Source organism: Chelonia mydas, chromosome 23 (genome assembly GCF_015237465.2).
Source record: "Chelonia mydas isolate rCheMyd1 chromosome 23, rCheMyd1.pri.v2, whole genome shotgun sequence".
Classification (NCBI taxonomy): Eukaryota; Metazoa; Chordata; order Testudines; family Cheloniidae; genus Chelonia; species Chelonia mydas.
The window spans coordinates 16,319,955-16,346,316 of record NC_051263.2 but is presented as its reverse complement, the minus strand read 5'-3'; the positions used below and the strand labels follow the sequence as shown (position 1 = coordinate 16,346,316).

Here is a 26,362-nt window from a genome sequence, read left to right as displayed (position 1 = left end):
AGGAGGCAGTGTGGCGCACAACCCCCCCCCAACACATCCCCCCCAGCAGGAGCAGTGTGGCGCACAACCCCCCCCCCCCAAACACATCCCCCCACAGCAGGAGCAGTGCGGTGCCCCCCCCACACACACCCCTGCAGGAGCAGTGTGGCGCACAACCCCCCCCCCCAACACATCCCCCCCAGCAGGAGCAGTGCGGTGCCCCCACACACACACCCCAGCAGGAGCAGTGTGGCGCACACACACACACACATACACACCCACCCCCTGGCTGACGGTAAATACCATCTGTGGGGGCAGGCTGCCAGCCGCCCCCCGCCCGCGTGTGTTTATCTTCACAGCAGCCGCGAGTGCAAATAGCACAACCCGCCTCATTAGAGCCGCTGCGACCAGCCAGGGCTCGGCCAGGAGTCCCCCCCCGTGAGAGCCCCCCAGGGAACTGCACTAGCGACCCCCCCCCCGGCCCCCCAGCGAGATCTCTGCCCCAGAGAACAGCACCAGGAACCCCCCCAGCCCCCCAGCGAGATCCCCCCCCCGGGGCACAGCACCAGGAACCCCCCCCAGCCACCCAGCGAGATCCCCCCCGGGGCACAGCACCAGGAACCCCCTCCAGCCCCCCAGCGAGATCCCTGCCCCAGGGCATAGCACCAGGAACCCCCCCAGCCCCCCAGCGAGATCCCCCCCGGGGCACAGCACCAGGAACCCCCCCAGCCCCCCAGTGAGATCCCGCTGGGGCACAGCACCAGGAACCCCCCTAGCCCCCCAGTGAGATCCCTGCCCCAGGGCACAGCACCAGGAACCCCCCCAGCCCCCCAGCGAGATCCCTGCCCCAGAGCACAGCACCAGGAATCCTCCCCCCCAGCCAGATCCCCCCCAGGGCACAGCACCAGGAACCCCCCCAGCCCCCCAGAGAGATCCCCCCCCCAAGAACAGCCCCAGGAATCCTCCCCCCAGACCCTCAGCGAGACCCCCACCCAGATAACAGCCCCAGGAATCCTCTCCCCAGCCCCGCAGCGAGATCCCCCCCCCAGGGCACAGCACCAGGAACCCCCCCAGCCTCCCAGCGAGATCCCCCCCAGGGCATAGCACCAGGAACCCCCCCAGCGAGATTCCCCCCCGGGGCACAGCACCAGGAACCCCCCCAACCCCCCAGCGAGATCCCCCCCCGGGGCACAGCACCAGGAACCCCTCAGCCCCCCAGCGAGATCCCCCCCGGAGGGCACAGCACTAGGAACCCCCCCAAGCCCCCCAGCGAGATCTCTGCCCCAGGGCACAGCACCAGGAATCCTCCCCCCCAGCCAGATCCCCCCCAGGGCACAGCACCAGGAACCCCACCCCCAGCCCCCAGCGAGATCCCCCCCCCCAAGAACAGCCCCAGGAATCCTCTCCCCAGACCCTCAGCGAGACCCCCCCCCGAGAACAGCACCAGGAATCCTCCCCCAGCCCCCCCAGCGAGATCCCCCCCAGAGAACAGCCCCAGGAATCCTCCCCCCAGACCCCCAGCGAGACCCCCCCCCAGAGAACAGCACCAGGAATCCTCCCCCAGCCCCCCAGCGAGATCCCCCCCCCAGAGAACAGCACCAGGAACCCCCCCAGCCCCCCCAGCGAGATCCCCCCCAGGGTACAGCACCAGGAACCCCTCCAGCCCCCCAGCGAGATCCCCCCCAGGGCACAGCACCAGGAACCCCCCCAGCCCCCCAGCGAGATCCCCCCCAGGGTACAGCACCAGGAACCCCTCCAGCCCCCCAGCGAGATCCCCCCCAGGGCACAGCACCAGGAACCCCTCCAGCCCCCCAGCGAGATCCCCCCCCAGGGTACAGCACCAGGAACCCCTCCAGCCCCCCAGCGAGATCCCCCCAGGGCACAGCACCAGGAACCCCTCCAGCCCCCCAGCGAGATCCCCCCCAGGGCACAGCACCAGGAACCCCTCCAGCCCCCCAGCGAGATCCCCCCCAGGGCACAGCACCAGGAACCCCCCCAGCCCCCCAGCGAGATCCCCCCCCCGGAGGGCACAGCACTAGGAACCCCCCCAAGCCCCCCAGCGAGATCTCTGCCCCAGGGCACAGCACCAGGAATCCTCCCCCCCAGCGAGATCCCCCCCAGGGCACAGCACCAGGAACCCCCCCAGCCCCCAGCGAGATTCCCCCCCCGAGAACAGCCCCAGGAATCCGCTCCCCAGACCCTCAGCGAGACCCCCCCCCCCCGAGAACAGCCCCAGGAATCCTCCCCCCAGACCTCCAGCGAGACCCCCCCCAGAGAACAGCACCAGGAACCCCCCCAGCCCCCCAGCGAGATCCCTGCCCAGAGAACAGCACCAGGAACCCCTCCAGCCCCCCAGCGAGATCCCCCCCAGGGCACAGCACCAGGAACCCCTCCAGCCCCTCAGCGAGATCCCCCCCCAGGGCACATCACTAGGAACCCCCCCCAGTCCCCCAGCGAGATCCCTGCCCCAGGGCACAGCACCAGGAACCCCCCCAGCCCCCCAGCGAGATTCCCCCCCCCCCCAGAGAACAACACCAGGAATCCTCCCCCAGGCCCCCCAGCGAGATTTCCCATCCCCGTAACCCCACCGCAGCGGTCTCCTTCCGCCTCAGCAAATAGTCCCTGTGGCTGTGTTGGGGGGGGGGGGCTGGGAGCTGTGTACCCCCCCGCGGCGGGCGGGCCGTGGTGCAGCTGGGAACATCGCCTGGCACTGACATTAGCACAGGGACGTTCCTGGGGGGGGCCGCACTGACACGTCCCTGGCTCGCTGCCCGCTCGGCTCTTCACGCTCCGTCTCCTGCTTCTCGCCGGGTGCCCCCCCCCGCCCAGGTATTTACAGCTCCTGGGCTCCGTCCTGCTGTTGGCACCGACTGGGGAAACTGGGGCGCACATGAGTTGGGGGGGAACTAAAATAATGGGAATAGAACCCAGGAATCCCGGCTGCCAGCCCCCCGCTCTAACCACTAGACCCCACTTCCCTCCCAGAGCCAGGGAGAGAACCCAGGAGTCCCAGCCCCCAGCCCCCACTGTCTCCTTCCTCCGTCTCTCTGAATGCACCCCAGGGTGTAATGGGCCCCTCATTTCATTTCGCCCTTTTCACAGTCAGATCCAGGGCTGGGATCCAAGAGCCACTGGGCGAGGCCGGGGCTGGGTCGCCGGGAGCCCCCCGCCCCCACAGCCAGCGCCCCCTGCCCGCTCCCGACAGCCCCCCCACCCCCGCTGAGCAAGGCTGGGGCTGGGTAGCTGAGAGCCCACCCCTCCCCCCCCCACACAGCCAGTGCCCCCTTCTACCTCTTCTCCCCGTCTTCCCCCCTGTTCCCAGCCCCCTTTCCCGGCCCTGCCCCGGCCTCCTCATCCCTCCCCCCAGAGCCCGGCTGGCTGTCACAGGGATTGGGCACCCCCACAGCCCCCGCAGGGTACAGTGGGAGACGGCGCCCCCTAGAGGGGAAAGGCCCCATGCCCCCTTCCCTGCCCCCCGAGCCAGCCGGTCCCCGCCCTGGGGCCGGATCAGAACGTTTACATGTGATTGGGACGTGTCTACGTGTGTCTCGGCATGTGTTGCGCCATGTGCCCTGTGTGTCTCTGGGCTTGTATAGCACGTGTCGTGTGTGTCTGCGTGTCACCGTGGGTCTCAGAGTGTGTAACGTGTGTCTACGTGTTACCCTGTGTAGCGTGTCTGCAAATCACTGTGTGTCTCAGCGTGTGTCACGTGCCTGTGTGTCACCGTGTGTCTCAGAATGCGTGGCATCTGTGTGTCACCGGGTGTCTTGGCATGTGTCTGTGTGTCACCGGGTGTCTCTGTGTGTGTAGCATGTGTCTGCATGTCACCGTGTGACTTGGGGTGTCTTGGCATGTGTCTGTGTGTCACTGGGTGTCTCTGTGTGTGTAGCATGTGTCTGCATGTCACCGTGTGACTTGGGGTGTCTTGGCATGTGTCTGTGTGTCACCAGGTATCTCGGCACGTGTGGCACCTGCGTGTCACCAGGTGTCTTGGCATGTGTAGCGTGTGTCACCAGGTGTCTCTCTGTGTGTAGCGTGTGTATGCACGTCATCATGTGTCTCAGCATGTGTAGCATGTCACCGTGTGTGTAGTGTGTGTCTGCATGTCATTGTAAAAAGAAAAGGAGTACTTGTGGCACCTTAGAAACTAACCAATTTATTTGAGCACAAGCTTTCATGAGCTACAGCTCACTTCATCGGATGCATGTCATTGTGTGGCTCTGCATGTGTCTCGGCGTGTGTTGCATTTGTCCACGTGTCACCCTGTGTCTTGGCGTGTGTAGCGTGTCTGCGTGTCCCATGTGTCTCTGCATGTCACCCTGTGTCTTGGCGTGTGTAGCGTGTCTGCGTGTCCCATGTGTCTCTGCATGTCACCCTGTGTCTTGGCGTGTGTAGCGTGTCTGCGTGTCCCATGTGTCTCTGCATGTCACCCTGTGTCTTGGCGTGTGTAGCGTGTCTGCGTGTCACCGGGTGCCTTGTTGTGTTTCCGTGTGTCGCAGTGTGCGGCATGTCTCTGTTCTCTCCCCACCCTTGCCGGGCTCCGTCCCCCAGACGCCTGTGTTAGCTCTGTAATTATTTCCACGCTAAATGCTCGGCTCCGGGACACAGGATTTAGTTCCCGGGGGATCAGCGCGGGGCGGGAGGCTGAAAGCCGGGGGGCGAGGGCGGGGGGCTGTCTGGGATTTTAATTAGCTTAGCTGGAAAATTCTTTAGCTTAGAGCCTCGAACCTGAGGGGAGAGAGATGGAGGGTGAAGGAATTGGGGGCGGGGGGGGGGGGCGGTATGTGAAGGAATCGGGCCCGGGGGGGGAGTCACACACACACTCAGCCAGCTGCTGCTTCATGCCCCAGTCACTGCATCTGGGGAGAGAACCCAGGAGTCCTGGCTTCCAGGCCCCCTCACCCCTGCCCTAGCCCCTGGACTTTACTCCCCTCCCAGAGCAGGGGATAGAACCCAGGCCGCATGATCCCCCGTCCCTCACTGTCTTCAGATACCACCTGGGTGTTAAATAGCTGCCATGTTCCACCCCAGAGGGGCCGCATCCCAGCGCTGGGCGAGGAGTCCCTGTATAACCAGCCCACAGGCCCCACTCCAGAGGGGTCCGCAGCCCAGCGCCGGGCGAGGGCCCCCCGATAGCCAGCCCCTGGGCCCCGCCCCAGAGGCGGCTACGTCTCTGCGCCCGGCAAGGGGTCCCTGAGTTGTTCCGTTGTTTTCTCGTCCGTTCACGTCCTTTGTGACCTCAGCTGTCAGAGCGTCTCAGCCGCCCGGTTCCGCATGAGGCCCCCAAGGTCCCTGTCACTGCGGGGCCCTGGCTCAGCGCCCGGCCATGTGGCACAGCTGGGCCGGGCCAGGCTGTGGTAACGCGGAGACATGGGGGCGGCAGGGGAGAGGCAGGGGAGTCCAGCCGGCCCCCGCACCCTGGGTAGTTCTTTCATTCAGAGTTCGGAAGCTGTGTGTGAGAGAGAGCAAGAGAGAGAGAGTGTGTGTGTGCGCGTGTGTGCGCTGCCCCCTGTTGGAAGGGACGGGCCCTGCTCCGTGTGTGTGTCTGTCTGTCTCTGCCGCCCTCTGCTGGAGGGGAGCAGCCCCGCTCTGTGTGTGCGCGCTGCCTACCCTGTGTCAGAGCCCCTGTACTGACGCAGCTGAGGGGGATTCTCCTTTAGCTCAGGCGGTCAGGACTGAACATGGGACCCATGTAGGTTTAGCTTCTAGGTGCTTGGGGGTTTCCGCAGCCCCGCCAGCTTCCTAGCGCTGGGCCCCTTGGCACGGGCTCCCGGGCCCTGGTGCCAGGGTTTCCCCGGGACCCAGGCGTCTGCAGCCTGAATCGCACGGCTCTGACCTGGGGCTGGAGTGAGGCGTCAGGCCACTCAAGCCACCCCCGCAAGATCTAGAACCTCAGGGTAAAGTCTCCCCTCCTGGGGTCTAGGACAGCCGGGCAGCTTTCCCCTCCCATCATCTAGAACTTAACAGCAGATTCCCCCTCTGTCGGGGTCTAGAACTTCGGGGCGCGTTCCTTCATCCGGAGATCTAGAAACGCAGGCAGCTTCACCCCTCGTTGGAGCAGGAACTTCGGGGCAGATTTTCCCCTCTCAGGATCTAGAACTCGGTGGGTTCCCTCACCCGTGGCTCTAGAACCACAGGGTGGGGTTCCCCCCTCTTTGGATCTAGAACCCAAGGGGTTCCCTTGCCTGTGGTTCTAGAACTTACGGTGGATTTTCCCTTTTGGGGATCTAGATACCACTGGGCTCCCCTCATCCACAGATCTAGACCATCGGGGCTGCTTTGCCTCCCTCTCACTTGTTCAAGAACTTAGGGGCAGGGTCTCTCCCCCAGGTCTAGACCGAAGGGGCTCGTTTTTTCCCACCCCTCCATCTAGCACGTGGGGGGCAGTTCTGGCTTCCGCTGACCTAGAACTGCAGGGCACGATCTAGACTTTCCCGCGATCTAGACTCGAGTGAGCCTTTTCTCCCCAGGCGGCAAAATCCAGCAGCTCCCCGCCCCCCGCTCCCTGCCACCCATCCATCACGCGCTCCCCGAGGGAAGCCGGCCCGGTGAATAATTTAGGCCCGCACTTACCGTGACCGAGGCTCGTTTGTAAGCGCGGCCTTCTCGCCGGAGGTGAACTATCGCTTAGTCGGGTAACAAGCACAGAGCCCCCCACGTCCCCCCATCTCGCCACACGCCATCTAGGGTGCAGCCAGTGCTGATGGCCAGGGGAGAGCGCCCCCTACAGACCCTCCTGCCCCGCTCCCTGCCCCACAGCGCCCCCTAGTGCCTCCATGGGGCCAGCACTGATCTCCAGGGGAGAGCACCCCCTGATCCCCGCAGCACAGCGCCCCCTACATACCCTCCTGCCCCGCTCCCTGCCCCACAGCGCCCCCTAGTGCCTCCATGGGGCCAGCACTGATCTCCAGGGGAGAGCACCCCCTGATCCCCGCAGCACAGCGCCCCCTACATACCCTCCTGCCCCGCTCCCTGCCCCACAGCGCCCCCTAGTGCCTCCATGGGGCCAGCACTAACCTCCAGGGGAGAGCCCCCCCCCCGCTCCCCACAGCACAGCGCCCCCTACAGACCCTCCTGCCCCGCTCCCTGCCCCACAGCGCCCCCTAGCGCCCCAATGGGGCCAGCACAGACCTCCAGGGGAAAGCCCCCCCCCCGCTCCCCACAGCACAGCGCCCCCTACAGACCCTCCTGCCCCGCTCCCTGCCCCACAGCGCCCCTAGCGCCCCAATGTGGCCAGCACAGACCTCCAGGGGAGAGCACCCCCCTGCTCCCCGCAGCACAGCGCCCCCTACATACCCTCCTGCCCCGCTCCCTGCCCCACAGCGCCCCCTAGCGCCTCCATGGGGCCAGCACAGACCTCCAGGGGAGAGTCCCCCCCTGCTCCGCACAGCACAGCGCCCCCTAGCGCCATGCTGGGGTATCCCCTCCCCACCTGCACTCCCCCCAGTCCCTCTACAGCCTCCCTGGGTTCAGACGACACCTGTTCCTTCCACCAGCTCCCCCCACACCTCCGCCGCTGGCTCAGCGCCAGGGTGCCCCCCCCGCGTCCGCCTCCCCTTATCAGCTCCCCCCCAGGGACGGGATCGCAGGCGGCCTGACAGGAGCCGCTGGCCTCACGCGGCGAGAATCCTAATTAACAGGGTCTATTTATAACAGGGAACAAACAAACAAATCCGCGCTGCCAAGCTGGGAGGAGGAGGAGAGGTCCCCCCCCCCCGCCCCGGCACTGAGACGCAACCGCCTCTGGGGTGGGGTGGGGGGTTGGGTATCCAGGGCCCCATTGCCTGGTGCTGGGACGCGGCCCCTCTTGGGTGGGGGGGGCTGGGCATCCGGGGACCCCTTGCCCAGCGCTGAGATGCAGCCCCCTCTGGGTGGGGGGGGGGCTGGGTATCCGGGGCCCCATTGTCTGGTGCTGGGACGCGGCCTCTCTGGGGTGGGGGGGGGCTGGGTATCTGGGGACCCCTCGCCCGGCACTGAGATGCAGCCCCCTCTGGGGTGGGGTGGGGGGTTGGGTATCCAGGGCTCCATTGTCTGGTGCTGGGACGCGGCCCCTCTGGGGTGGGGGGGCTGGGCATCCGGGGACCCCTTGCCCAGCGCTGAGATGCAGCCCCCTCTGGGGTGGGGTGGGGGGGCTGGGTATCCGGGGATCTCTCCTTTCCTTCCTGCCCGGGTCCTCTTGTGCTCAGCCTCTGCCCCCCAGCCCCCGCAGAGATGTGGCTTCCAGCCCACGAGCCCCCAGCGCCTCCTGGGGCAGCAGCTGCTCCAAACCGCAGACCCAGTCGCCTTCCGGGGCCTGGGAATGGGGCCCGGGGCCTTTCCCCTCTAGTGGGCGCCAGCTCCCATCTGGGCCCCCGGGGACTCATTCATTTGTTGTTTTTCCTTCTTTCTTTCTTATTCCCTCATTCATCTCTCTCTCTCCCTCCCTCCTCCCTTCCCCCCCGTGTCCGCGCCCCGGATCCGCGGCTGACGCCAGCCCAGCCGGCAGTGACAGGCCTGTAATTATCAGCTCCGTCTCTCCAGATGGTCCCTGAGGAATAAACAAGACCCTGTTGCCCCCCAACATGAGAGCTGAAGTGAGGAGGGTGGGGGTTCAGGGGGACATGTGGCATCCCTGGGGAAGGGGGGCAGGGGAAGGGGGGAGTGACAAAGTGCAGAAAGGAAGACAGGGAATGGAGAGGGATGGGGCCCTGGTGGGGGCACTGTTGCAGGGAAGCTCGCAGCACCAGAGCCCCGGCTGGTGAGCCTTGCGAAGCCAATTGCGGCTCCATGTGGGGTGCGCGGGGATCAGGAGGAGCCAGATTCCAGCTCTATCCTGCCCCTTGGGACGCCAGCAGCTTCACCCCTGCCCACTCCTCCCCAGAAGAGGGGGCATTGGAGGGAGGGTGGGAGCCAGGACTCCTGGGTTCTCTACCTGGCTCACGGAGGGCAGTGGGGGCTAGTGGTTAGAGCAGGCTGGGGGGCTGGCACACCCGTGAGTGCAGGCCCGGGAAGCCGCGTCATGGCAACTGTACCACCTGTCAGCGGGGGGCGGGGGCTGGGGGGCGTTAGAGAGAGAAATGCCCCCCCCCCCAGCGCTGGCTGCTGGGGGAGAGCTCCCCCTGCTGGCCCCATTGCCCCGCTGTGCCGGGGCATCAGGTGGGTAGGTGGCTCGACGCGACGGTCGGGGGGGGGGGGTGCTAGCTGTACCATTGCCCACGAGATGAGTCCATCCATCACCCTCGGCGCGGTGTTCCAGGCTTGTCTCCTGCCGGGCGGCTGTAGCTAGTTAGCCGGGGCGGTTGGGGGGACAGCGACACTCACCATGAGCCTCAGGGGATGGGACTGGGAGCAAAGTGAAAGGAGGAGCTGACTCCCCCACACCCTCCAAAGGGTAACACCCAGCCCCAGCTAGGCTGGGGGGCATCCCCAGCTGGGGTTGAAATCAGGGCCAGAGACCTCCACACTCCACCCAAGGGGGCCAAAGCAGGGTGACCCCCTGGGATGTAACCCCCTAAATGTGAGCCATGCCAGGTATAGCAACATCCCAAAGTCAGACAGAAACCCCCAACCGCACCCCAAACTCCCCCTAGCCTCCCAAACTCACCCCCTGAATCTTCCCCTCAAACTCACCCCCCAGCCACCCCAAACTCACCCCTGAACCTTCCCCTCAAACTCACCCCCAGCTCCCTAAACTCACCCCGTGAACCTCCCCCTTAAACTCTCCCCGAACCTTCCCCTCCAACTCACCCTCAGCCCCCCGTCAAAGCTGATTCCCCACTCTGGCACTTCGAGTGCAGAAGGTGGGGGCCCACAAGGACTCTAAAAATTAACACTCCAGGCTTGTATTTAACTCCCAGGGTCACAGCTTCTCTCTGACCTTGGCTGGGTAGATGCTGCCACCCCCCAAGTGCAGAACCCCTTTGAGAGCCCAGGAAGGCGCACGTGGGAATTCCTCCCTGTGGGGCACCCTCAAGCCCTTTCACCCCCACTCTGGGGAAGAGCAGAGGAAAAAAAGAAATCAGCTTTTGCCACCAGCTAACTAAAAAACGTGCACAAACCCCTTAAGACGCAGAAATCCAAACCCTGTTCTTAAAAAGGTCCATTTTATTTTTTTAAAAAGAAAGAAAATACATCTGGGGACTCAGGCTATTGCTAGATTTTAAAAGAGTAATTCCAAGGATTAAGCATCCAGAAGGGCTTTCCTGGGGTCCAGCTTAAAGCAAAACAAAAGCACCTGGGGTTAGCCCAGAGGAATCCACAAGCCATGAAGAAATAAACAGGGATAAACCTGATCGCGTCGTCCTCGACATTCCCTGATCTACTCACATCTCTGGGGTTCCAGACGAGTCGTTTCTCGGTAAGATACAAGTGATTTTTCATGCCCGGTTCCAAGCCTCTTACAGCAGCGCTCTGCCCTGTCCGCCTCTGCCCGGAGAACAACCCCAGACAGACAAAGGGGAAGTTTTCTCTCAATTTAAAGAGGTTCTGGCCTCCCAGTGGCTCTTTTGGCCAGGTGCCCCCTCACTTCTCTTTACCTGTGCAGAGCAGTGACCCTTTACAGGTAGAGCAATTAGAGAACAGCTACTAAGAGGGATTTTATAGCTACTGGCTGGCTGGGTGTCCATAAAAGGGAGCTCCCCCCCCCCCCCTTCATTTATCACATGCCCCCCCAAATCACAGACGGTGCTGGCCAGCCTGGTTCAGGTCAGGTCCACACCGGCTGGGATTTCTTCCTGGAGTTTTAGGAAACAGAATTAGTAAGATACATGCACCTCTAATTTTACTAATAATTACACAAAGAACTAAACAGTATTTTCCACATTTTAAGGACTACAATGACTTCGAATACAGGGACATTTTCACCTGGTTGATTCTGGGAAACCTTCCCAGGAGAGGGCATCAGCCACTTTGTTAGAGGCTCCTGAGATGTGCTGTATTTCAAAATCAAAGTCTTGGAGAGCTAAACTCCACCCAAGACGGTTTTTGTTGGTCTCTCTGACGGTGTGAAGCCACTCCGGGGCAGCAGGGCCAGTCTGCAGGTGGAAACGCCGTCCCCAAAGCTATGGGCGTAGCTTCTCCAGAGCGTAGACAATGGCGTAACATGCTTTTTCACTGACTAACCAGTGGCTTTCCCTCTCGGAAAGTTTTTTGCTGAGGAACACGACAGGATGGAATTCTTGATCCGGTCCTTCCTGCATTAAAACTGCTCCCACACCACGCTCGGACGCATCTGTGGTTCCAACAAACGGTTGGTCGAAGTTCGGGGCCCTCAGTACAGGGTCAGACGTAAGGGCCACCTTAGGCTGGCTAAAGGCTTTCTGACACTTCTCAGTCCACTGAACTGCGTTTGGTTGTTTTTTCCTGGTTAGGTCTGTCAGTGGGGTGGCAATTTGGCTATAGTGTGGTATAAATCGTCGGTAATATCTGGCCAAGCCCAAGAAGGATTGGATCTGTTTCTTTGACTTAGGGACAGGCCAATTTTGGATAGCATTTACCTTAGCCTGTAGGGGGTTGATAGTACCTTGACTCACCTGGTGCCCAAGGTACGTTACCCTGTTTAGGCCTATTTGACACTTCTTGGCCTTAACCGTTAATCCTGCCTCCCTTATGCGCTGGAAGACAGCTTGGAGGTGTTCCAGGTGTTCTTCCCATGAATCTGAGAATATGGCCACACTGTCGAGGTAGGCAACTGCAAATTCCCCAAATCCAGCCAGAAGGTTATTTACCAGTCTCTGGAAGGTGGTGGGTGCATATCGCAGTCCGTAAAGGGAGCACATTAAATTCATACAGCCCTACATGGGTGGTGAAGGCTGACCTTTCCTTGGCAGATTCATCTAGCGGCACTTGCCAGTACCCCTTAGTTAAGTTTAAGGTGGAGATGAACTGGGCACGTCCCAGTTCCTCCGGCAGCTCATCTGTGCGTGGTATTGGATAGTTCTTTGGGCGAGTTACAGCATTTAGCTTACGGTAGCCCGCACAAAAGCAGATTTTACCATCTGGTTTGGGAACCAGAACCCCTGGAGAGGCCCATGCACTCTCAGAGGGGCGGATTACACCCATCTGTAACATGTCCTTGATCTCCCGGTCTATCGTGGTTTTGGCTTGAGGAGCCATCCGGTAGGGTTGGGCTCTAATTGGGCGAGCATCACCTGTGTCAGTGGAGTGGTATGCTCGTTCTGTCCGTCCTGGGGTGGCTGAGAACATTGGCGTGAAGCTGGTGCCCAGCTCCTGGGTTTGCTGTCGCTGCTTATGCCCAAGGGTGATGGAAGGGCTCACTTCCTCTACTCCACCGTTGCTTTTTCCTTCATAGTAGACACCTTCAGGCCACTCAGCGTCATCTCTCTCCTGGGATGTAAACTGGAGAACCTTGACCTCTCGGGAATAAAAGGGCTTTAGAGAATTAACATGGTATACTTTAGGTTTTAGGGTAGGGTCTGGGAACTCTGAGGTAATTAACAGCTCCCAGGCACTCTCAGACCAGAAATGGCCCCTCCCATGACGCTTCCATCTTATTAGCCTGGAGCACTTCCAGGACCATGACTTGGTCACCTACTCTGAAAGGAATGCTCTCTGGCATGTTTATCATACCAGTCCTTTTGCTCTTGCTCGAGAAAACCTACAAGACGCTCAACAAGGGCTAGAGAGTCCTTGAGGGTGTTTTGCAGGTTGGTTACAAAGTCCAAAATGTTAGTTCCCGGAGAAGATGTAATCCCCTCCCATTGCTGCTTCACCTGCTGTCATGGCCCCTTAACTTGGTGGCCATAAACGAGTTCAATGGGTGAAAAGCCCAAACTGGGATGTGGTACAGCTCTGTAGGCAAACAGCAACTGCCGCAACACTAGGTCCCAGCCATTGGAGTGCTCATTCACAAATTTACGTATCATGGCCCCCAAAGTTCCATTAAACTTCTCCACCAGGCCATTTGTTTGATGGTGGTAAGGGGTGGCCACCAAGTGGTTCACCCCAGGAGCTCCCCACAGATGTTTCCTGCCAGGAAGTCAGTTCCTGAATCCATCAGGATTCTGAGGGCCAACCTACCCTGGCAAAAACATCTGCCAATGCCTGGCTCACGCTGTTAGCCGTGGTGTTGCTTAGAGCTACTGCTTCTGGCCATCGGGTGGCAAAATCCATGGAGATCAGTATGTACAGCTTTCCTCTGGGTGTCTTCTTAGGGAAAGGACCCAGAATATCCACAGCTACTCGCTGAAATGGAACCTCAGTGATGGGGAGTGGCTGGAGAGGGGCCTTGACCTGGTCTTGGAGTTTTCATAGAATCATAGAATATCAGGGTTGAAAGGGACCCCAGAAGGTCATCTAGTCCAACCCCCTGCTCGAAGCAGGACCAATTCCCAGTTAAATCATCCCAGCCAGGGCTTTGTCAAGCCTGACCTTAAAAACCTCTAAGGAAGGAGATTCTACCACCTCCCTAGGTAACACACCCTCTGGCACACCTCACAAGACCGGACATAGGTAGAAACGTCCTTGCCCATTCCCTCCCAGTGGAATGATCTCCCCAAACGGTCCTTGGTCCTGTTCACCCCAGCATGGCCACTTGTGTGATCATGGGTGAAGCTCAAGAGATTTCCCTATACTTAGTTGGAACTACCAACTGTCTCTGAGGATGCCAGTCCTCCTTGTGTCCACCCGAAAGGGTCTCCTTGTATCAGAGTCCTCCTTCTATAACAAACCTGGACCTATTGGAAGGGCTGAGAGGCGGTGGGTTGCTCTGTGCCGCCGTCCAAGCTCCCTTGAGGCTCTGATCCGCTTCCTGCTCTGCCTGGAACCGCTCCCTTGATGCTGGAGCCATTAGTTCCTCGCTGGGTTGTGGGCTTGGGCTGGGTCCCGCTGGAAGTGATGGAGGTGATGGGGGTGTCTCCGTCGACTGTGAACCGCTCTCCGCTGGGGCACTAGGAGGTATTTCAGGATCCGGTTGGGTCTCTTGCGCTGGTTTAGCTGCTGCTGCAGGTGAAGACTCCGTGGCTTCTTTGGGTGCTGGCTCCCCTGACTCTGGTGGGGTTGCAGGCACGGGCTCTGGGGCTGACTGCTCCGCCAGTTCCGATCCTTGGGCTGGTTCTGGCTGGGTCCCAGGAACTGGATCTACAACAGCTGCCATAGACTCTTGTCACGGAGTCCCTGGGCGATGCTCTGGATCTGCTCCCCATGAAGCCAGGCAGGACTCTGGGGCAGTCACCTCTCTGGGAGCAGCCTGTCTGCAGGACACACAGCTCCCCCGGCTTCCACCTTCCTGGGTCTGACCTCGGAGCATTCAGCCTCCTCTGCCCCTCCGTGCGCTTCCCACAGCGAGTCCGCCCAGGCGGGGTCTTGGGGAAGCCAGAGGGTCCTGCCCCCCAACTGCGCAGTCAGACGTGACTCTCAGCCAGTCAGTAAAACAGAAGGTTTATTAGACGACAGGAACATGGTCTAAAACAGAGCTTGTAGGTGCAGAGAACCGGACCCCTCAGCTGGGTCCATTTTGGGGGGCAGTGCGCCAGACAACCACATCTGCCCTTCACTCCATGTCCCAGCCTGTCCCAAACTGAAAAACTCCCTCCAGCCCCTCCTCCTCTGGGCTTTGTTCCTTTCCCGGGCCAGGAGGTCACCTGATTCCTTTGTTCTCCAACCCTTCAGCTCTCACCTTGCAGGGGGGAAGGGCCCAGGCCATCAGTTGCCAGGAAACAGGGTGTCGGCCATTCTCTGTGTCCAGACCCCTGCACACACCTGCCCTCTAGGGCTCTGCAATGATCATACACCCTAACCCCACCACCTAGATACTTAAGAACTGCATAGGGGAAACTGAGGCACCCCCACAATATTCGGAGGAAACATTAAGAACAGTCCCACTTTGTCACAGCTCTCGTCTGGGGTCTGGTTCCACCACCTCTGGCTGAGTCCCCGGGCCTGTGGTATCTGGGGACACAGACTGGGCCCTTGTAGGAGGCTCAGGAATGGGGTTAGGTGTGGTGGCCTGTTTAGCCTGGCTGCGGGTGACCATCCGCACCCTTTTGGTTAGCCTCACATGGTTGGCTAAGTCTTCTCCCAGCAGCGTGGGAATGGGGTAATCGTCATAGACTGCAAAAGTCCATATTCCTGACCAGCCCTTGTACTGGACAGGCAACTTGGCTGTAGGCAAGTTAAAAGAGTTGGCCCTAAAGGGTTGCACCGTCACTTGGGCCTCTGGGTTGATGAATTTGGGGTCCACCAGGGATTGGTGGATACCTGACACCTGTGCTCCAGTGTCTCTCCACACAATAATCTTCCTCCTGCCCACACTCACAGTTTCCCTTTGCTCTGGATGGGTAGATGCTGCCACCACCCAAGTGAAAAAAAAAAACCCAAAACCTTTTGAGAGCCCAGGAAGGTGCACTTGGGAATTCCTTCCAGTGGGGTACCCTCAAGGCCTTTCACCCCCGCTCCGGGGAAGAGCTGAGAAAGGAAAGGTGGGGGGGAGAAAAGAAATCAGCTTTTGCCACCAGCGAACTAAAAAATGTGCACAAACCCCTTAAGAGGCAGAAATCCAAACCCTGTCCCTAAAAAGGGTAAATTTTATTTTTTTTAAAAAGGGGACTCAGGTTACTGCCGGCTTTTAAAAGAGCAACTCCAAGGATTAAGCACCGAAACCAGCTCTCTGGAGGGGTCCAGCTGAAAGGTTACAAGCCAAACAAACACACCTGGGGTTAGCACAGAGGGGTCCACAAGCCGTAAAGAAATCAACAGAGAGACCCTCATCTAAACGTCCCTGATCCACTCACATGTTTGGGTTCAAACCAGCAGGTCCGGGGGGGGGGGGGGGGGGGATGATACTGACTTGGCGCCAAGCTTCTCCCAGCAGAGCCCCCCCAGCCCAACCACAGACAAAGGGGAAGTTTTTTCTCAATTTTAAAAAGTTCTGGCCTCCCAGTGGCTGTTTGGGCCAGGTGCCCCCGCCCCGCCCCGCCCCTACCTGTGCGGAGCAGTGAGACGTGTTAACCCTTTACAGGTAGCGCAAGTAGAGAACAGCTAACGGGGGTTATAGCTACTGGCTGGCTGGGTGGGTGTCCATAGAGGGGAGCTCCCCGCCCGCTTCTCTGATCACACCCCCAATTCACCCCTGACCCTCCCCCTCAAACTCACCCCGAACCCCCCAAACTCACCCTCTGAATCTTCCTCCCAAACTCACCCCCAGCCCCCCAAACTCACCCCCAAACCTTCCCCTCAAACTCACCCTGTGAACCTCCCCCTGAAACTCACCCCCAGCTTCCCAAACACACCCTGAACCTTCCCCTCAAACTCACCCCCAGCCCCCCAAACTCACCCCCAAACCTTCCCCTCAAACTCACCCTGTGAACCTCCCCCTGAAACTCACCCCGAGCTTCCCAAACACACCCTGAACCTTCCCCTCACACTCACCCCAGCCCCCCAAACTCACCCCCTGAACCTTCCCCTCAAACTCACCCCCAGCCCCCCCAAACTCACCCCCTGAACCTTCCCCTCAAACTCACCCCAGCTTCCCAAACACCACCCCTGAACCTTCCCCTCAAACTCACCCCCAGCCCCCCCAAACTCACCCTGTGAACCTCCCCCTGAAACTCACCCCCAGCTTCCCAAACACACCCTGAACCTTCCCCTCAAACTCACCCCCAGCCCCCCAAACTCACCCCCAAACCTTCCCCTCAAACTCACCCTGTGAACCTCCCCCTGAAACTCACCCCCAGCTTCCCAAACACACCCTGAACCTTCCCCTCAAACTCACCCCCAGCCCCCCAAACTCACCCCCTGAACCTTCCCCTCACACTCACCCCAGCCCCCCAAACTCACCCCCTGAACCTTCCCCTCAAACTCACCCCCAGCCCCCCAAACTCACCCCCTGAACCTTCCCCTCAAACTCACCCCAGCTTCCCAAACACACCCCTGAACCTTCCCCTCAAACTCACCCCCAGCCCCCCAAACTCACCCCCTGAACCTTCCCCTCAAACTCACCCCAGCTTCCCAAACACACCCCTGAATCTTCCCCTCAAACTCACCCCCAGCCCCCCAAACTCACCCTGTGAACCTCCCCCTGAAACTCACCCCCAGCTTCCCAAACACACCCTGAACCTTCCCCTCAAACTCACCCCCAGCCCCCCAAACTCACCCCCAAACCTTCCCCTCAAACTCACCCTGTGAACCTCCCCCTGAAACTCACCCCCAGCTTCCCAAACACACCCTGAACCTTCCCCTCAAACTCACCCCCAGCCCCCCAAACTCACCCCCTGAATCTTCCCCTCACACTCACCCCAGCCCCCCAAACTCACCCCCTGAACCTTCCCCTCAAACTCACCCCCAGCCCCCCAAACTCACCCCCTGAACCTTCCCCTCAAACTCACCCCAGCTTCCCAAACACACCCCTGAACCTTCCCCTCAAACTCACCCCCAGCCCCCCAAACTCACCCCTGAACCTCCCCCTGAAACTCACCCCCAGCTTCCCAAACACACCCTGAACCTTCCCCTCAAACTCACCCCCAGCCCCCCAAACTCACCCCCTGAATCTTCCCCTCACACTCACCCCAGCCCCCCAAACTCACCCCCTGAACCTTCCCCTCAAACTCACCCCAGCTTCCCAAACACACCCCTGAACCTTCCCCTCAAACTCACCCCCAGCCCCCCAAACTCACCCCCTGAACCTCCCCCTGAAACTCACCCCCAGCTTCCCAAACACACCCTGAACCTTCCCCTCAAACTCACCCCCAGCCCCCCAAACTCACCCCCTGAATCTTCCCCTCAAACTCACCCCCAGCCCCCCAAACTCACCCCCTGAACCTTCCCCTCAAACTCACCCCCAGCCCCCCAAACTCACCCCCTGAACCTTCCCCTCAAACTCACCCCAGCTTCCCAAACACACCCCTGAACCTTCCCCTCAAACTCACCCCAGCCCCCCAAAACTCACCCCCTGAACCTTCCCCTCAAACTCACCCCTGAATCTACCCCTCAAACTCACCCCAGTGCCCCAAACCTTCAGATGAACCCCTCACCCGAACCATGCTGCCCTGCTTTACCCACTAGACCCCACTCCCCTTCCAGAGCTGGGCAGAGAACCCAGGCATCCTGGCCCCCACTGGTCTAACCACGAGACCCTCCCCCCCCGCTTTCTTTTGCGTCCTCCCCTTTCCCTCTCTGTTTTCCACCCCTGCCTTTCCTTCTTTCCCCTTCTCCTTTTCCCCTCCCCCATCTTCCTACCCCAATAGACCCCCTCCCCCGCCCCAGTCCCCCTCCCGTCTTGCTAACTGCACTCCCTCTGTGTCTCATGTAGCTTCTGCCCCCTCACCGCCTGCCCCCCACCCCCAGTCCCTCTAGCCCCTGGCTGGCTGGATAAGGAGTCAAGGCTGGAATTAGGGCTGCCTGGGGGGCTGCCCCCCATTGAAGTGGTATCCCACCTACACGGGGTTTGCAAGTTGGCTCTCTGCACCCCCGTGCAGATTGTTCCCGCACCCCAGCGGAGAAACTGCCCTGGCTTGTCCAGCCGTGGAGCAGCCCCAGGTGAGACGCCCCCGGGTTTCAGTGCCGGGCTGTGGGCCTGGGGTACGAGCCCCATCGGGGACCTTTGGCCCTGGCTGGGGGGCAGTGAAAGGGGCACCGGCCCTGATGGGGGGCACCGGCCATGATCCGGCCCCAGGGGAGTGGGGCACGGGGCCTCTCCCCTCTAGGGGGCGCCAGCTCTGAGGCGGGATCAGGTCAGACGCCTGGATCCTTGAGGCCCCAGAAGTTCATTATTAATTAAAAACGCCATTAGCACAATCCCTTTGGATCAAGATGTTGCAGGGGGGGACGGAGGGCCAGGCCCCACCCACCATTGGGCCGGATGGGAGCTCACGGCTCCGGGGGGAGGAAAAGCCCCATACCCCATTCCCCGCCCCCCTGAGCCAAGCAGTCCTTGCCCTGGGTCCGGATGGGAGCCGGCGCCCCCTAGAGGGGAAGGGCCCCGCACCCCATTCCCTGCCCCTCTGAGCCAGCCAGTCCCTCGCCCTGGGGCCAGATGGGAGCCGGCGCCCCCTAGAGGGGACAGGCCCCAAGCCCCATTCCCTGGTTATCAGAGCTCACACACACACACACACCCCGCTTTGCTGTCAGCCCGGCCTGGACACACACCACAGGTAATTACTGGTTCGTTAGCAGCCAGACAAGCTGAGCAGATGGGCCAGGAGAGCTGGTCCCTGTGGAGAGGCAGGGGAGAGTGCGGGGAGGTTACCGGGCACGCATCGGGGCCAAGGAGGGAGACAACCCAGGAGTCTTGGCTCTCAGCCCCCCAGCTCTAACCACTGGTCCCCACTCCCCTCCCACAGCTAGATAGAGGTGGACCCATCGGTCTGCCCCAGCCCTGGGCCCCCAGCGCAGCTGTATTTTGTGTGTGTGTGTGTGTGTGTGTGTCCCTGCTGCCCCCTGCTGGAGGGGCTGGGCCCTGCTGTGTGTGTGTGTGTGTGTGTGTGTGTCTGTTCCTGCTCTCCCCTGCTGGTGGGGCTGGGCCTTGCTCTGTGTGTGTGTGTGTGTGTGTGTCCGTGTTCCTGCTGCCCCCTGCTGGAGGAGCTGGACCCTGCTCCGTGTGTGTGTGTCCCTGCTCTCCCCTGCTGGTGGGGATGGGCCCTGCTCAGTGTGTGTGTGTCCCTGCTGCCCCCTGCTGGAGGGTCTGGGCCCTGCTCCGTGTGTGGGTGTGACCCTCCTTGCTAGCGTGTGTGTGTGCGCACTGTAAGGGGTAGCTCTTTGTGTGTGCTGTCATGTTGCAGTTGTGTATTGCTGTCTGTGTTGCGTTGTGGCGCATTGTGGTGGTGTTTACACAGGGACCCCTTGCCCGGCACTGGGGCGTGGCCCCTCTGGGGTGGGGCTGGAGGGCTGGTTCTCCAGGGATCCTGGCAGTGCGTGGGGCTGGGAACAGGCTGCCTCAAAGTGTGGAAAAGGCAGAGCCGCGGCAGGTCAGGGACAAGGGGGCGCAGGGGCGGATTGTGCGGGGCCCATGGACAGTGCGGGGCAGACATTCGGCCCGGGCGGCCCTGGGGCGGCACCTGGATGAGCTGGCAGAGAGAGGATTTAACGCCCACACCCCCAAGCCAGCCAGGCCCTGCCCTGGGGCTGGCTGGGAGCCAGCGCCCCCTAGAGGGGAAAGGCCCCGCGCCCCATTCCCCGCCCCCCTGAGCCAGCCAGCCCCCCCTCGCCCCCCATGGGGGATTGGTGCCCCATCAAGGGGACAGGCCCTGGCTTTCTCCCATCCTGGCTGGTGTTTCTGGTTTGCATTTCTTCTTGCCAAGAGCCCCGCGCGGCCTCCGCCTGCCAGAACGTCTGGGTTCAGGCGAGGGATGGAGCAGGCCCTGGGGACATCGAAAATAGAGCCCCCCCAGCACCCCCTAACCACAGCACCTGGGGGCAGCACAGGGCTGGGCTAGCAGGGGGCTGCGGGTCGGGAGTGAGGGGCACCAGCAGGGCTGTGTTGGGGGGGGGGTGGGGTGGGGAACGAGACCTCCTGCCTCAGCCAAACCCACCCACGGGCTGGGAACCTTACAGTCCCGGCACCCCTGTGTCTGCCTGCCCCAGCCCCCTCTCCCTCCTCCTCTCCCATCTCCTTCCCGCTCCTCTGTCCTCCATGTCCCCCCCCGACCCCCCCACTGAGCTGTCTGGGCTTCTCTGAAATCCATTTCCCCCCCCACACACAGCCCAGCAGGGAGCCCCGACAGCTCAGCCTGGCTCCTCCCTGGGGAACCCCCGGCCCTGCCCTGGGGAGCCCAGGGCCGGGCTGGCAGGGGGCTGCGGGTCGGGAGTGACGAACTCCGGCAGAGCTGGGGGGAGCCCAGGGCTGGGCTGGCAGGGGGCTGCGGGTCAGGAGTGAGGGACACCGGCAGAGCTGGGGGGAGCCCAGGGCCGGGCTGGCAGGGGGCTGCGGGTCGGGAGTGACGAACACCGGCAGAGCTGGGGGGAGCCCAGGGCTGGGCTGGCAGGGGGCTGTGGGTCGGGAGTGAGGGGCACTGGCAGAGCTGGGGGGAGCCCAGGGCTGGGCTAGGAGGGGGCTGTGGGTCGGAAGTGAGGGGCACCGGCAGAGCTGGGGGGAGCCCAGGGCTGGGCTGGCAGGGGGCTGCGGGTCGGGAGTGAGGGGCACATTGAGGGAGATGCCCAGGGGTCCCCTAACGGGCGTGTTATGTGTGCTGGGGTGCGGGGTATCTCTGGCACTGCCCCGGCCTGGGGGATGTCCACAGACCTGTTAACCCCCCTGCTGCTGGCTTCACCCCTGGGGCCCCTTCGCCCTCAGTGCACTGAGCTGCCCAGGGCTCGGCCCCACGTGCAGTGGGTGTGAAGTCACAGCGACCCCTGGTGGGCACTCGCTGCAATGCAGAGTCTCTCGTGATGGCGATTCTATCCCGACCCACAGCTCCCTAGGCTCCCCTCCCCACCCTCTGCCGGTGCCCCTCACTCCCGACCCGCAGCCCCCTCCTAGCCCAGCCCTGGGCTCCCCCAGCTCTGCTGGTGCCCCTCACTCCCGACCCGCAGCCCACTCCGAGCCCAGCCCTGGGCTCCCCCCAGCTCTGCCGGTGCCCCTCACTCCCGACCCGCAGCCCCCTCCTAGCCCAGCCCTGGGCTCCCCTCCCCACCCTCTGCCGGTGCCCCTCACTCCCGACCCGCAGCCCCCTCCTAGCCCAGCCCTGGGCTCCCCCCAGCTCTGCCGGTGCCCCTCACTCCCAACCCGCAGCCCTCTCCTAGCCCAGCCCTGGGCTCCCCCCAGCTCTGCTGGTGCCCCTCACTCCCAGCCCGCAGCCACTGCCAACCCAGCCCTAGCTCCCCTCATCTCAATCTGCCAGGGCCCTTCGCTCCCGACTAGGCCAGTTTTCCTCTGTCCTATCGTCCTCGCTGGGATCATAAATCCCCAATGAGTGCGGCCTGAAGGCCTCCAGCTGGGGCCGCTTAGCTGTGAAATTTGCTGTGCTCATTGGAGCGGGAGGGTCGTGGCCACTGCAGCCAGCGCCATCACTCATGGCATTTACCACTGAGCTGGGGGCCGCTGGGCCAGCTCTGGGTGGGGAGACTGGTTGGGGGGGCACTGGAGGGGGCTCCACAGGCGGTGGTCACTGCCCTGGCAGTCAGTGCTGGCCCCAATGCCCCAGAGCAGAGCGACGGGGCGCCATGCTGAAGGGAGTGAGGCAGGGGGCTCAGGAGGGGGCGCTGGGCTGCAGAGAGCAGGGTGGGGGCTCAGTGGGAGGCGCTGGGCTGCAGGAAGTGGGGCGGGGGCTCAGCAGGGGGTGCTGGGCTGCAGGGTGCGGGACAGGGGGCTCAGCAGGGGGTGCTGGGCTGTGGGGCGGGCGCTCAGCAAGGGGCACTGTGCTGCAGGGAGCAGGGCAGGGGGCTCAGCAGGGGGTGCTGGGCTGCAGGGTGGGGGCTCAGTGGGGGGCACTGGGCTGTGGGGCGGGGGGCTCAGCAAGGGGCCCTGTGCTGTGGGGAGCAGGTCAGGAGGCTCAGCAGGGGGCGCTGGGCTGCAGGGAGCAGGGTGGGGGCTCAGTGGGGGGTGCCGGGCTGCAGGGGGTGGGGCAGGGGGCTCAGTGGGGGCGCTGATCTGCAGTGCGTGGGACAGGGGGCTCAGCACCAGACGTTCTCCCTGGCAGTCAGGGCTGGGCCCGATGCCCCAGGGTGGTGCTGGGGGGTGCTGGGCTGCAGGACAGGGGGTTCAGGGCGGGGCCTGGGCGATACTTTGGAACGTCTCCCCCATTTACCAACTTTTGTGGCTACATCATGTTCCCGGTGACATCACTGCATCTGATGATGTCATCACTTCCCCGTGACATCATTGCACCAGGTCGTGAGGCAGTCCCTTGTGACGTCGCTGGTGCCATGATGACCCCATGTTGGTTTCCATGGTCGCGAGGCCATCAGTGACGTCCCAGGCAGCTGTGCCATGACCCGGGGCGCTGATGTCACAAGCGGATGTGGTGATGTCATTAAGAATGTCCCCAGTGATGGCGCTCGTGTTGCCAAGGTGACGGCCTTTGACCGCATGTGACAGTTCAGTGAGGTGTAAGGGTGTGGGGGAGATTTAGGTCGCCATGGTGATTATGGGATGTGTGTGTGGGGGGGGTCACCCAGTTGCCCTTATTCAATATGGCGCCCGTGGGGCCAGGATGGGGGCGGGGGACTTCATGTGCCCTCAGTTAAGATGGCGTCCGGGCGGTGCTGGGGATTTTCCCTTTCTGAAAATGGCGCTGACCGCGGCTCGGACAAGATTTACCCTCAGTCAATATGGCGGCCCCCGCTGCGCCCTTCCTAAGATGGCGGCCGGCTCCTCCTGTCCCTTTGTCAAAATGGCGGCGCTGGGATCACTCAGGCCCGTTTCCAAGAGGGCGGTGCCCAGCGTCGTTCCAAGATGGTGGCCGTTGCCCTTTTCCAATATGGTCGCGGCTTCGCGGCTTCTCCTCCCCCAAGATGGCGTCTCGCAGCCTGAGGGCGGAAGTGCGTGAGGCCGGCGCGCAGGGTGCGCTGCCCTATCCCAAGATGGCGGAGGCGGCGTGGCGATGGGCCGGGGACGGGGCGAGCAGCAGCAGCAGCAGCAGCGGGGGCGAAGAGGAGGGGGAGGGGCAGGGGGCCCCCCCGCGGCGGGTCTATTTGCCGGGCCGGGGCCCCCCGCCGGGACCGGGCGAGGAGCTGGTGATGGACGAGGAGGCCTATGTGCTGTACCACCGGGCGGGCACGGGTCAGCGCGGGGGGGGCACAGAGCCGTGGGGCTGCAGTGTGGGGTGGGTTGGGCAGAGACGTGGGGCTGCAGTGTGGGGCGGGCAGGGGGTGGGGTGGGCACAGAGACATGGGGCTGCAGTGTGGGGCGGGCAGGGGGTGGATTGGGCACAGAGACATGGGGCTGCAGTGTGGGGCGGGCAGGAGGGTGAGTTGGGCACAGAGACGTGGGGCTGCAGTGTGGGGCAGGCAGGGGGTGGGGTGGGCACAGAGACGTGGGGCTGCAGTGTGGGGCGGGCAGGGTGTGGGGTGGGCACAGAGACGTGGGGCTGCAGTGTGGGGCGGGCAGGGGGTGGGGTGGGGACAGAGACGTGGGGCTGCAATGTGGGGCAGGCAGGGGGTGGGTTGGGCACAGAGACATGGGGCTGCACTGTGGGGCGGGCAGGAGGGTGAGTTGGGCACAGAGACGTGGGGCTGCAGTGTGGGGCAGGCAGGGGGTGGGGTGGGCACAGAGACATGGGGCTGCAGTGTGGGGCGGGCAGGGGGTGGGTTGGGCACAGAGACGTGGGGCTGCAGTGTGGGGCGGGCAGGGGGTGGGGTGGGGACAGAGACGTGGGGCTGCAGTGTGGGGCGGGCAGGGGGTGGGGTGGGGACAGAGACGTGGGGCTGCAGTGTGGGGCAGGCAGGGGGTGGGGTGGGCACAGAGACATGGGGCTGCACTGTGGGGCAGACAGGAGGGCATGGGTTTGGGACAGGCCATGGGCCAGGAGGGTATGGGGCAGTCAGGGGGGCACTGGATGGGCGCAGGGGGTGACAGGCCAGGGGTGCGGGGCACATGCCCAGCAGTGGGGCTCACCCCTTTTCTCCCCACAGGCGCCCCCTGTCTGAGTTTCGACGTGGTGCTCGACCCGCCGGGCCAGGAGCTTGGCCACTTCCCTCTCAGCCTGCGGCTCTGCGCCGGCACCCAGGCCGAGAGTGCCCAGGCCAACAGGTCAGCCCCAGGGGGTGGCCGTGGGGCAGAGACACAGCCCCCCACCCTGCTTCTCCCCAGAGAGGGAGAAACCCCCGTGTGCTCCCCAAGACCCCTGTCCAGGGAGCCCCGCTTCTCAGCGCTGCCCCAGGTTGGGCACTGCGGGGCACCCCCAGGAGCGCTCGCTGCTCACCTGGGCGCACCCCGTCTGCCCGGGCACTGCAGGGGGGTGAGCGGCTGCCTGGGGTGAGGGCAGGAGACACCGAGCGGAGGTAACTCCGTCTCCGGGGGCACGGCCAGGCCTGGCCCCAGCCCGCCCCGCAGGGCACCCCAGCCGCAACTTGCAACAAACACCCCCCGACTTCAGCCCCGCCCCAGGCTGGGAGCCGGCCCGACCCGCCCGCGAGTGGGGAGCGCGCGCCTCTTCCCCTGCCCGGGCGCCAGCACCCCCCTAGCACAGAGCCCTGGGCGGTCACCCACGGCCGCCCCTGGTGTCCCCCAGAAACCCCCTGCCTGACCCACAGAGGGGGGGCTGGCTCCCTGTGGCCCTTGACCTCTATGCTGAGCCGGTGACAGGGTTCAGGCCAGCGCCCCCTAGAGGGGAGAGGCCCTGGGCCCCATTCCGCGGGGCGCAGGGGCTGGTGGGGCCCCTGGCTGGGGGCAGGGCTCAGGGGGTCCCTCTCTCCGCCAGGCTGCTGGTGATGAAGATGCACAATCTGCACCGCACGGGGGCGGGCGCCGAGAGCAGCAACAGCGATGAGGAGGACGACGACGAGGAGGAGAAGAAGCTGCAGCTGGAGCTGGCCATGATCCCCCACTACGGGGGCATCAACCGCGTTCGGGTACGGCCCCCCCAGCGCCGAGCCCCCCCCAGCACAGCACCACCTGTCGAGCCCCCCCAGCACTGTACCCCCCTGAGCAGAGTCCCCACCAGCGCAGTGCCCACCCCAGCGCAGCGCCCCCCGACGAGCTCCCCCCCTGCCCCCAGTGCGGCATCCCCTGCTCCCAGCAGCACAGGGGGCATTGGGGCCCGCGCCCCCAAGCGAGCCTCCCCCTCCTGCCTAGCGTCCCCTTCAGCACAGCACTCTCTCCCTCCCAACAGCACACAGTGCCCCCTTCCCCCATGCTGGGGTTACCCTTTCCTTCCTGGCAGGTCACCCAGCTGGGCGGGACGCAGTGGCTGCCGTCTGGTCGGAGAAGGGGCAGGTGGAGATTACGACCTACAGCGCCCCTGGTGGCCATCTCGGACCCTCAGGCCATGGCCACCTTCCTGCGGGAGGAGCAAGCCAAAATCAAACCTCTCTTCTCCTTTGCCGGACACATGACCGAGGGCTTTGCCATGGACTGGTCCCCCATGGTGCCCGGTGAGCCGAGGGTCGCCGAGTGGCAGGGGGCTGCGGGTCAGGAGTGAGGGGCACGGCAGAGCTGGGGGTGACGGGGGCTATGGGTTGGGTGAGGGGCGCTAGCTGTGGGAGTCCCCTGTGACCCCAGCTCTGCCCCCACCTGCAGGGCGTCTCGTGACTGGTGACTCAAACAAGAACATCACCTGTGGAGCCCCAAGGCGGACGGACGTGGCACGTGGACCAGCGCCCCTTCACCGCCCACACCGCCTCCGTGGAGGACCTGCAGTGGTCGCCGACAGAAGCCACAGTGAGTGGCAATCCTGCCAGGAGAAAACAGGGACAGGGGTAGAATGGGCTGTGTACGGTAGATGGGCTGTGGGGCTGATCCTGGGGGCGGGGCGGAGGGGACACCAGGTAGATGGCCCCGTGGGGCTGATCCTGG

The 26,362-nt window shown here is 63.1% G+C and overlaps 4 protein-coding genes across 9 annotated transcripts in view; 3 read left to right on the top strand and 1 right to left on the bottom strand.

The window, feature by feature from the left end:
* The window catches only part of LOC119564877 (immunoglobulin superfamily member 1-like), a 967,916-nt gene that overhangs the window by 315,790 nt on the left and 625,764 nt on the right, over positions 1–26,362 (bottom strand). The window lies entirely within an intron of this gene.
* The window catches only part of LOC119564866 (immunoglobulin superfamily member 1), a 999,687-nt gene that overhangs the window by 558,795 nt on the left and 414,530 nt on the right, over positions 1–26,362 (top strand). The window lies entirely within an intron of this gene.
* LOC119564865 (immunoglobulin superfamily member 1) overlaps positions 1–26,362 on the top strand; it is a 798,058-nt gene that overhangs the window by 499,916 nt on the left and 271,780 nt on the right. The gene's annotated exons all lie outside the window — the stretch shown is intronic.
* The window catches only part of TMC4 (transmembrane channel like 4), a 15,350-nt gene continuing 12,123 nt past the window's right edge, over positions 23,136–26,362 (top strand). The window contains 5 exon segments of the mRNA XM_037888279.2: positions 23,136–23,388; positions 24,481–24,598; positions 25,269–25,419; positions 25,731–25,941; positions 26,087–26,227. Coding sequence (XP_037744207.2) covers positions 23,136–23,388; positions 24,481–24,598; positions 25,269–25,419; positions 25,731–25,941; positions 26,087–26,227 — 874 coding nt within the window.